We start from the raw sequence: 11484 nt of genomic DNA, 5'->3' as shown, positions 1-11484 counted from the left end.
GCTGGGCTGGCCGAGAGCGCTTCTCCAGCTGGGCGGCGGCCCTCTCCGTCAGCTCCCCAGTGCCCCGCGGGACCGGATATCCGGCGTCTACGACACTTCCGGCGACGCCCCGCAGCCGTTACCGCTCGAACCACTCTCGCTCCGGGAGAGTACGTGAGACCGAAAGCGGAAGTCGCGGAGGCGCTGCGCTGCTGTGCGCGGGTGGACCGGTCCGCGGGGCTGCGGCATCTGTCAGGCTCGCTGCGCGCTGCCCGGCCTTAGTTCTCTTCTATCTTCTCAGCTCCCTGATTTATAATAGATAAACGTGGGCGAGCCGAGCCTGCCCCGCCTGGTGCCCTCCCGAGATCGCACAGCGGGCCGCGGTGGGTGCGATTCCCAAGTGAGTCCACAGCCTGCACGGAGATTTCTGTTGTGGACTTCTCGCTGGCTAGAGAGCCCCTCTGATCGCAGGCTGTGGAGACCTGGGACCTCTGCCCACCTAGATTGTCTGGTCAGCTCTATGGGATGGGAATCAACTGCCCAGCCAGGCCCCGGCCACGCCTCCCATCTGAGATCTGTAACAGGAAAGTGCCTGTGACAGAGCCTCCTGCCTTCTGTTTCTAAAAAGTGTTGGCTTTTGTGCTGTTCCATGCGAATTTCTGTGGGATTCAGATCTGCCCAGAAAAGGCTAGCAGATACTTGGTAACGTCAAAGGTAGGCGTGTTGGCCCTCCGTGAAATTTGCATGCCGCCCTTCTGTCCAATACAAGCCAGTTGGTCCTACGTTAGGGGCTTAGGATATGAACCAAGATAACCCAGACTCAGACCCACACCCTGAAGCAAATCATTCATCCTGTGAATCTCCTAAAATTTCCTGTTGTGGTACCACACAAAAAGGGAAGTTGTGGCAAAATTTGCCGCGGCTTTCGCATCACCTCAAATCCCCACTGAAAGCCCCAGACTGATACCTTCCTTCACTGATAACCCTGGGGACTACCATGAACATGGCCCTAAATGATCTTTTTCTAAAGTTTTTTGCATAAGTTGAATGTGCTGGACAGAGAGAGGGAAACGCTATAATAACACCTCCTTCCCCCCAGGGATACTGCAATCTCCTCTGCATTCCCGTGGGCTTTATAAATTTTCATTTTATTTTATTTATTCACTTATTAATCTTTAGTTAACCAGAGAGAGACACAGAGAGAGAAAGAGGAAAAGTAAGGAAGCAAGCCACCTGGTCCAGAACTTGAACCATGGTCAGCCATGTGGGAGTGTTCAGCATCTTAACCACCTCACCACCTGCTGGTCTCCTCCTGTGGACTTTTGGCCCTAAATTACCTTCACTGCCAAACATCTCAGTATGTATTCTAACCACACATTCTAGCGAGGAGAAGCCTTTGGCAGACTCTAAAATCTTTCCCTGTGATTAAAAGTTTCTTTCTCTTAATAGAATCTAAACCATAGACTATAAAGGTCCCAACACAAAGGTCTATATAGTGATTATTGGTTCATTTTAAGGGCTAAATTAGAGAATTAAAGCCACCTTAAACAGCTTCAACCACCATAATTCTCATATGCCACTTCTTCAAAGTTTTAGTCTTCCACCCATCCCCAAAAGATTGTTAGAATAAAAGGTACTGCTTTGGGGCTAGCAGGTGGCATGGTGGTTAAGGTGCTGGACTCCCACATGGCTGACTAGTTTGAGTCCAGATCTGATGCCTTGCTTTCTCACTTTCTCTCTGGTGTGCACATGTGCCCTGTAACAAATTACTGATTTTAAAAAATAATAGTAATGGAACCAGTAGTTAGCATAATGGCTATGTCGCTGGACTCCCACATGGTCGACCGCGGTTTGTGTCCTGGACCTGGTGGCTTAAAACTCACGCCGGGCGTGTGTGCGTGCATGCCCAAGATCCCAAGAGGAGAATGGAGAAGAAGGGATTGCGACGAGGCCATCCCCCTGGGGGTGATTTCTCGCTTTCTGTCTCTCTGTCTCTCTGTCTGTTTGGTGAGAGCACGTGCCCTATAGCAAAAACCTCTCCAAAAATTAAAAAAAAAAAACTAATAGTAATAATAAATAAAAATAAATAAATCTTTTTTTAAAAGGTAGTGCTGGGGACCAGCAGTTAGCATAATGGCTTTGTTGCTGGATTCCCACATAGTCAACCGCGGTTTGCATCCCGGACCCGGTGGCTTAAAACTCACGCCGGGAGTATGTGCGTGCGTGCCCAAGATCCCGAGGAAAATAAAAATGAGGATTTTTTTTTTTTTCAAAATGCAGGGCATGAGCCAGCTCTCAGGCATTGCAAAGCAATTCACATAATGCAGAGAATAAACCAAGCATCATCCTAATCCTTCAGGAACAGCATGAAAGTCAGAGGACAGAATTGGTCACACTGACTTTCTACGACAATGTTGCACTCCATTCACTGAAGATTAGGTCTGAAAAGACTGTGCAGTTTGCAGCAGAGAGCTTTCTTAGCTGCAAAATTATCTGTACTTCTATGAACTGGTCCAGCCGATCTTTGTTCATGTAATAGTGTTAGACAGTAACACAGCCCTGGGATAGTGAACAAGGCTGCTCAAGGACTGTTTTCTAATAAATTTAGAACACACATTTCTCTAATTAATTTGTTCAATGATGTCTAGGTATGGGAATCTAAAAAAAAAAAAAAAAAAAAAAACCCTTCTGGGGCAAAAGGCCAATAGGAAAGGGAAAAGAAACCAATATTTATTGAGTACCTACTTGCCAGGTATGGCTAGGTGTGTCCAGTTCTCATCTCTTAATCCTCACAACAACCCTGTGAGGTAGGTAAGAGTGATTTCCATTCTTAACAGATGAGGAAATAGACTCAAAAATTAAGCAGCTTTCCCAAGTTCACACAATGGGTAGTAGGTCTGACTCCAATTTCACCCCTTTTCTACTATGCCTTTATGGGCTATTGCCTGAGGACCCCTGATGATACAAAGTCTTAAGATTTGCATCTAGGATTGGGAGTCACCCCAACCTCTCCAGGCTGCAGGAAAAAGTAGCTGACAGGATTGTTGCCTTAACCTTTTGATTCTTCCATGGATTCTTAGAGAGGTGAGGTTTTGTTCGGGAACAGCTTTCAGTGCTAAGGATTATATATTGAATTTTACCAAGGCATCCTGGTGATTAGAAAACTCTTGGAAGGTGGTCATAGCAGAAATTGTTGGGAAAATTCTCTGCATAATAGAAGAGAGATTTATTTCCTTCATGATCCACTCCTACTGGGAAAAATTAATGGCAAATGAACCCATGTATGCCAAGCTCTATAATAAACACCAGTGAGATCACAGTGCCAGGAAATTTCAGCCTGAATGAGACAGAACTTTGTACTTAAAACTTTCTCTTTTGATATATGTGAAGGAAAGGTTGGAAAGCAGTCAAAGGAATGGCAAAATAAATTAACAAAATGGCTGCCAGGCCATCTTTAATGCCCTTCCTCTCCCTACTTCCCCCACATACACAAATTTTTCTCCTTTCCACTGGGCTCACACTGCCACCTGCTGGCAATGCTTGGTGCCTACTGACTGATCAGTGGTTGAAAGAGTTTTTCCATACCTAGGAATGGACAACTCCGTATGAACTTATCTTAAAAGGGAAAAGAGGGACCAGCAGTTAGTGTAATGGCTATGTCGCTGGACTCCCACGTAGTTGACTGTGGTTCGAGTCCTGGACCTGGTGGCTTAAACTCACACCAGGCACATGTGTGTGCGTGCCCAAGATCCCGAGAGGAGAAGGGATTGTGGTGTGGCCATCCCCTGGGGGGTGATTTCTCGCTTTCTGTCTCTCTGTCTCTCTCTGTCTGTCTGGCGAGCGTATGCACCCTTTAGCAAAAACCTCTTTTTAAAAAAAAGAAAAGAAAGAGGTGAACATATTTTTCAAGCACAGAGAACTCTCCTCACCACATATACAATCTTTCTGAGGGATTCCACAATGTGATAAGCACTAGTCAGAATAGTCTAGTAGTAGGAAAACAGACACCTGGAGTTTTCCTAGATCAAAAGAGGGAAAGCTGTGTTAGTGTGGTTTTATTTAATAAGTTATTTTCTTGGGCCTGCAAATGGCATGGTGTTTAAAGCTCTGGTCTCCCTCATAGCCGGCTGCGGTTCGAGTCCCAGACCTGGTGGCTTGAAAAACATGTTGGGTACCCAAAATCCTAGGAGGAGAATGGAAGAGAAGGGATTGCAGTGTGGCCGTTCCACCCTCCTCCCTCCCCCCAGGAGGGGTGACTTCTCACTTTCCCTCTCTCTGCCTCTCTTTGTCTCTCTCCAGAAAGCATACATGCCCTATTGCAAAAGCCTAAAATAAATCTTTTTAAAAATTGTTTTCTTCACTGGAGAATTTCATTTATAACCCCCACACTCTCTGCAATCTGCAGGAAGCCTCTATGTAGCTATCTTGCTGCAATGATTGAACTCTCAGAACCACAGATATATTGTTTACTATATTTTTCAAACACATCCTAGAGTGCTTTATCAGCTCTACATGCTCTGTAAAAATACAAACTATTTGATCAAAGTGAACTCCTTAAAGGAAGTGACTGCACATCCTCTTTGTGGGTCCCAGGGAATGGTATTTAGTTTTTATGCGCTGAAGTGAACTGAAAAAGTCAAATGTTGATATCAGTATAACTTTTTATCATAAAAAATATTTATTGGCTGTTCAAAGGGGAAACTATCCCATTCCCACCAACCCATTTTCCCCTTTGATGCTCTTTGTTTAAACATAGACCACACGCCCTCTGGCCCTACCTTGCCCCATTAGTGTTAGCTAAGTCGATTTCGAGGGAAGAAGGATAGACAGGTGGTCCCAGATAGGTGCCTGTCCAGTTTGCAGTTAGTCCCTCCCCATTGAAAATACCACCACCAGTGCTAACCAACACATTTCCTACGATCCCAGTCAGTGAAGGGCTGAGCCTGACTCCTGTGCCTTCTCTCCCACCCAGGGCTGCAGATAGGAGAGAGGTTTTAGTCTTTGTCACTGAAGCTAATTTTGAGAGCGATGAATGGGAGTAAGGAAGCATTTACTGGACCATGGAAACCTCACCCTTCCCATGCCCAACCTTGGTCTCTTGTACCCGATTGTCCAGGGGGCTGGAGGTGAGTCACTTCCATGAGGAGAGAGATCAGGGAGGCCAGTCCTGGAAAGAAAAGATGAACATTGTTATTCATCAAGGTGATTCTGACCTCTGTATCCAGCCACCTTAGCAACTCAAATGCTAACTCCCTACCCTCAGCCATCCAACCCCCCCATCATTCTATTATGGTTCACCCTAAAAGACGGGGTGGGGGCAGGAGCATGCATCCTGCCTTGTATCTGTTTAGATCAAGCAGTCAAGCCCCTCGCTTGCACTTGTATGTGCCGGAGAGAGACAGAAAAACAGAACAGAAGGGTTTTTCCTGAAGAGTGGGAGAGAGCTGCAGTCAGCTTTCATGCCTTCTACTCCATGTACCTAATTGCTATTTCCCCTCGCATCTGGACAAACTCAGGAAAGGAATACACCCATACACCCTGCTGGTCCTCTCTGAAAAAAAAAAAAAAACTCAATAAGCTGAAAGAGATCTATTAACTCAAATGGAAATACTTGGATGTAATTTACTTCTTAAGCTTAGCAAGGAAATGAGAAGACATAACCTATGTTCTTATCTTGCTTGGGTGCAATTATTGTCCTGGACAATTACACCAAAAAATAAAATGTCCTAAATGTCCCCCAAAATAACTCCAAACCTGGCCCGCTGCCCTGTGTCCTGCCCTTAAAGGATTTCCCTGCTTTTTTGGAACATGGAAAGTTCACTGGTTGAGAGACTTCACCTCACCTTTGTGACCCTTTCCTCTCATCACCGTCTCACCATACCCAGGTTCCCTCCCCCAGTAGTCAAGGATCACAGCCAAGTCCAAGGCTTTTGCCCAATGTCCATCCTGTTGGCTCTGTCCCTGACCCAGGAAACACTCAGCAAAAGCTGTGAGCGGAGACCCCAGCCCCAGCTCCAGCCAGCTGGGAAAGGTGATCCCATGAGGTGGTCCTTGTAGTCATAACTGGCCCCCAGCCCCCTCTCCCTCCACGTGTCCAGCAGCTGGTCATGACTCCAGCCGGGGTGAGGGGGCAGGACGGAGGTAGCTGTCCGACATGATAATGTCGCTGGTGAGTTGCTGCTCCAGAAACTCAGAGGTCTCCTCGGCTATCTGGCCTGGAATTCGAAAGTCAACAGCAGGTGGCTCCTGCTTGGGGCTGGGAAGGGGCCTGGAAACCCAGGACTCGGCAGGACAGCCAGTTCCCTGAAGGAACTGCAGGAAGTTCTCTTCAATGGAGCCCTCCCGACTAGGCAGCCTCAGCTCCTCCTCTGGAGCTGGCTTGAAGAAGCAGACAAACTGCTTGCTGAGCTCCCCCCGAATCTGCCGGTTGAGACATCCATAGAAGAAAGGGTTAGAAGTGAAGCAAAAGTAGCCGATCCAGGTCACCACGTTCTCCACCTGTCCGGTGGAAATGGGCTGAGCACTCAGGGCAACGTAGAGGTGGAAAGAGAAATAGGGCAACCAACAGAGCAGGAACTGTCCCCCCACAGCCAGGAGGACCACGGCCGCCTTCCCACCCCCAAACGTCCGGTGGGGGGTTGTCTGGGGGGCTCCTGAGCTGGTGACCATCGTGGAGCGGCTGCTGAGAGACTCAGAGCGTTGCCGGGGTGTCTCCATCCACGTAGGCAGTGGTCCGTGCTGCATGGCAGCCACACGAGCCACTCGAAACATGCTACAGTAGACCACAAGGATGAGGAGCAGGGGCAACAAGAAGTAAAGGACAGCAAAGACCACCACGAAAAGCTGGCAGTAGGCACTATGGCTCCATTGGAGTGAACAGCCAGGAGGGACGCTGGGAGCTCCTTCCTCCCAGGAGACCCTTCCCAACACTGGCACAGAAGCCATGGCCAAGGCCTTCACCCACACGCCCACCAGTACAGAGGCCACCAGCCCCAGCGTCATGCGCACCTCGTAGCGCATGGGGTGGACCACGTAATAGTAGCGCTCCACATTGATGGCCGACACGGAGAGGATGGCCAGGCTGACAAAGCATACGCTCAGGAACAAGTAGAGGCGGCAGGCCACCTCCCCGAAGAGGGCGTGGTCAAAGAGGGCGGAGCTGGAGAGCATGGCTAGCGGCATGAGGGTCAGGGCGGCCAGCAGGTCCACCAGGCAAAGGTGGAAGACGAAGACGAATTTGCGGAGGGCGGGCGTCTTGGCGATTACGGCCATCACAGCGGCGTTGCCAGCCACAGCAGTCAAGTCCAGCAGGAGCATGAAGAAGAGAGCCACGGACTCCGAAGCTATGTCCCGCAGCCCCACCTCCGGGACCCCACTGGCAGTAGAAGGGTCTGGGGTCTGAGGGACCCTCCCCAAAGTGGAAGAGTTCCCTGATGACTGAGGGATAGATGAGGACTCCATGGGGCCGAAAGAGGACACCCAGGACACCTCCTGTCACGGGCCCATCCCCCATCCTAGTCCAGCAACCCTGGGTTGGGAGCCCAGGCCCAGGCTTCCCAATTTCCTGAGGGTGCTTCCTGCTGGAGCCTCTCCCGCAGGCTCTTATCACCAGCCTTTGAGGCTGGGCTTGTCTGGATGCAGAGTGCCAGGCCAGGCAGCTGAGAGCTCAGGAGTTTGTATCCCCTTCCTGGAAGAAGGTGGCTCCAAGGTCAGGGTGACTGAAGAAGCAGATGAGAGAGGTGGGAGCCTCTCCCACTCAACTCTCACTTCACCTTCCGCGTGGCTGCCAGCTCTTCTTTTTCCACTTCTTTTCCTCTGTTTTTCATACCCTTCTTCCCTTTCCAAAAACTATTATCCAGAGATTCTAAATTCTGTCTCCCTTTCCCAGGATCCTGCTGAGCTCTGGGGTAGTACCCCTGGTTAGGAGTTGCTTATGTAAATTTCCTAACTTGGTCTCAGACTGACAGGAGCTGCTGGGGAGTAGAAGGAGCTCAAGGTTCAGCTTCCAGTCCCAGGCATTACTAACTCTGCGATTCTTCTGGACTTCAGCTTCCTCATAGAGGCATCTGTGAAATGAAGGGAATAATACCTGCTTCACAAGTGTTTGGAGAATCATGTGTAATTTATGAATAACAATAGTTAATAAGAAGCAGTAATAGCATATGGTGATTTCCACATACCAAGCCCTGTCTGAGTACTCTACATATATTAACTCATTTTATTCCTCCCGCAACTCTGTGCGAGAGATGTTTTCTCTCTATCTTTGAAAAATTTTGCTGTGGAACACATGCGATCCCCAGAGAGAGAATGCAAAAGCACTCCCCACAGGAAATGGCCATGCCACAATCCCTTCTCCTCCACTGTCCCTTCTCCCAGGATTTTGGGCACGCATGCACACATATTCGGCGTGTTTTTAAGCCTCCAGGTCTGGGACTCAAACCACTCTGTTGGCCATGTGGGATCCAGCCACCTTAACCACTATGCCACTGGCTGGCTTGAGATACCCTTTTAGCCCCATTTTGCAAGGATAAAATCGAGGCACAGAGAGGTTCACTAACTTACCCAAGGTCACATAACCAGCAAGTGGCAAAGTCTAGGTACCTAGCCAGGCCGTCTGGCCCAGGGTCTATACCCTTGTCCACTGGGCCATGCTGTGTGATAGTGTCCCCCACAGTGACTGGCACACAACAGGAACTGTGCGCCAGTCTTTCCTGACATTGCCACTCCCAAGACAAAGAGTCGCCACTTTGAGAGTGTTGAGAAACAGTAGTGAAAATGAAATGTCCCACCTGGGAGGCCAGCTCTTCAGCCTCCATTGCTCCCAAAGCCTGAAGGGCATAAGTCACTTTAAAGGTGCCTTTCTCCACCCACTCATTAGCTTCTCAAGGCCACTGTGCCCCTGCTGGGATAGAAACTGCCCCTGACCTCCCACTCCCCTGCTCCCCAGATCTCTGGTCATTGGAGCTGAGCCTCAGATTCCCTGGCCCAAAGTCCCCTTGGTCGTAGACTATTACAGTCTCAGAAGGGGTTGAGGGTAGACCCCTGGGAAGAGGCTAGGTAGGGTGCGAGTGGGTAGAGGACTGTGATAGTGGGAGTGGGTGAGCATAAAGCAGAGAAGAAAACTGGGAGAAACTGGGAGAGGAAGAAGTCTGTAGGCCAGCGTCTCTCAATCTACTGATCAGACAGCAAATTAAACCAGGTTTCTATATCTCATTGTCTGTGCTGAGTTCGCATATAACTGAAATAAAGTTGCTCCGTGTAATTGAACTGTTTTTATTTACATATACTATTCTTACAGTTCAAATTTTCTCAACATAGTGTTCTGAGGTATATAAGTTAGAGGCAAACCGGACATGAAAAGTCTGATGGCCTTTCTATAGACAAGCCATACGTTCTCTGGGCCACAGTTTCCTCATCTGTGACATGGGAGAGTTGGACCAGATGACCTCCAAGGTTCCTACACATAGTGACATTTGGTTACTCTATGTTTCTGGACGATGTAGGGCCCTGTGATTGCTCAGTTTGAAAACATCATTTCTATACCTGCCGTAAAGAGGACCCCATAGGGAACCAGCAGTTAGCGTAATGGCTATGTTGCTGGACTCCCACGTAGTCGACCGCGGTTCGTGTCCCGGACCCGGTGGCTTAAAACTCACGCCGGGCGCGTGCGCGTGCGTGCCCAAGGTCCCGAGAGGAGAATGGAGGAGAAGGGATTGCGGCGTGACCATCCCCCCTGGGGGGTGATTTCTCGCTTTCTGTCTCTATGTCTCTCTCTGTCTGTCTGGCGAGCGCACGCGCCCTACAGTGAAAATCTCTCCAAAAAAAAAAAGAAAAAAGAGGACCCCATAGCCAGACAGGCCTCTCTTTCTACCAGTTACACCACCAACCTCCCACTAATCCAGCTTCCAGCATTGCCAGGCAGGCAATGGGTACTCAGTACAATTTTGTGAATTGAATCAAACTCCAGTTGATCAGCTGAATCCCTGTTACAGAGTCCAGGGATGCTCAGTCAGCTGTGTGCCAGCAGAGGACTCTTCTGGAAATGGTAACCCAGGCTCCTGGACTCAAGACAGCCCTCACTTTGGACAACTGCCTAGAGATGTGCCTCTCTCCAGGGACAGAGCTGACTTCACAATTAAGATGCCACAGAGGCTCGGGATCTGCAGAGAAGATGAAGAGAGGGCGCCAAAGTGGAAAGGTCAACTTCTCATCAAACAATCTACCAGGGAAAATGCTGAAAGACTTGCCAGGGAAAGCATCCTTCCCCTGACTCTCCACATCATGCTTTACCCATCCCTCCCCCTGGGAGTGGGGGCCCAGGAGATGTGGCTCCGAGTCCCTGGCAGCTGAAGGGCAAACGGTCCACCATGTCTGCATGGACATCAAGAGTTCAATCTAGCAGGGCCCCGAATTGAGGAAAGTAGTCTTGGTTTCCATGTGGAGATGGAGCCCAGGCAAGAAAGCTTTGGCCACCTCTCTTCCATTGCCCCCTGAGCCTTGCCAGTGACTCCCAAATTCCAGGATTTCAATTTACCTCATAACAAATGGACATGGCCACTAGGCTCTCTCTCACTGATGGGCTGGGCTTATGGAGAAAGGGCAGGGCTGTGGGGTCGTGGCTTCACAGGGAAACCCAGGGAGCCTCCCTCCACTCCTAGCTCATGTCTTTATGCCTTCTTCCCCAACAGATGTTCTCATCTTCCACTGCTTCCTTCCAACACTACCCCCCTCACCTCTAGGACCTCTCAGTACCTGGCAGGCTTTGCCACTGCATGGGTTGAGGTCTGGGCCTCTAGCAGAGCCATGGACAAGTTACAGATATTCTTGTTCCAGGATGCAAGATCGACATAAGCGCCCAGCCCAAGGCCACGGAGGTGCTGTCAGGATTCACATACACCTGTCTCCCAGATACAGAGCTTCCACCCCAAGGACCCAAGCCCAGCCTTCTTTCAGACAGGACCATGCCCCTCCTAAGCCAGGGGAAATTTCCAGGGAGCCACAACACCTCTCCTCAGCAGAGTTGCCCACACCCAGGACACAGTTACCCGGCAGCCTGGATGCCGAAGAACCCATTCCCCGTACGTGGGGGACCCATCTCTGTGACATGGAGCAAGACAGATGGAGAACGCTGTCTGCAGGATGTGGGTACTCTTATCAGCAGGAGATGATCAGCCCCCATCACTAGGCTTCACAGATACCCACACCCCAATATCACCTTTGGGATACCTGGGTGCCCAACCCCTGACAGAACTGCCCACCATAAGGTATGGTGGGCCAGTCTTTGGAATGCTGTCCTCCCGTGGGGTACCTCGGCACTCATCACCAGGCCCTGGATCTGGCCCCCATTCCTGGCCTAGTCGGCAACTCCTACCTTTGCTGAGCAGCTCCCGGCTCCCATGTGATAGCTTCTCTCAGCTGATGCTTCTCCAAGGCTGCTGAAGCCTGAACCACTGCAGTGAGCGATGAGAAGCAGCCGGCAGAGCAGGATGCTCCAAGAGCTTCTGG

General features: G+C 49.9%; 1 protein-coding gene across 1 annotated transcript; it reads right to left on the bottom strand.

Annotated features, from left to right (window-relative positions):
- Positions 1–4712: 4712 nt before the first annotated feature.
- On the bottom strand, positions 4713–7634 carry GPR61 (G protein-coupled receptor 61). Its single transcript, XM_014588194.1, has 2 exons — positions 5823–7634; positions 4713–5146 (listed from the first exon to the last, which is right to left on the bottom strand). The coding sequence occupies exon 1, from the start codon at positions 7438–7440 to the stop codon at positions 6085–6087; it is 1356 nt and encodes a 451-aa protein (XP_014443680.1). The 5' UTR covers positions 7441–7634; the 3' UTR covers positions 4713–5146; positions 5823–6084.
- Positions 7635–11484: the final 3850 nt, after the last annotated feature.

This window comes from Tupaia chinensis, unplaced genomic scaffold, assembly GCF_000334495.1.
Source record: "Tupaia chinensis unplaced genomic scaffold, TupChi_1.0 Scaffold000270_1, whole genome shotgun sequence".
Classification (NCBI taxonomy): Eukaryota; Metazoa; Chordata; class Mammalia; order Scandentia; family Tupaiidae; genus Tupaia; species Tupaia belangeri.
Note: the sequence above shows the minus strand (reverse complement) of the source record. Positions and strands in the feature narration are given on the sequence as shown.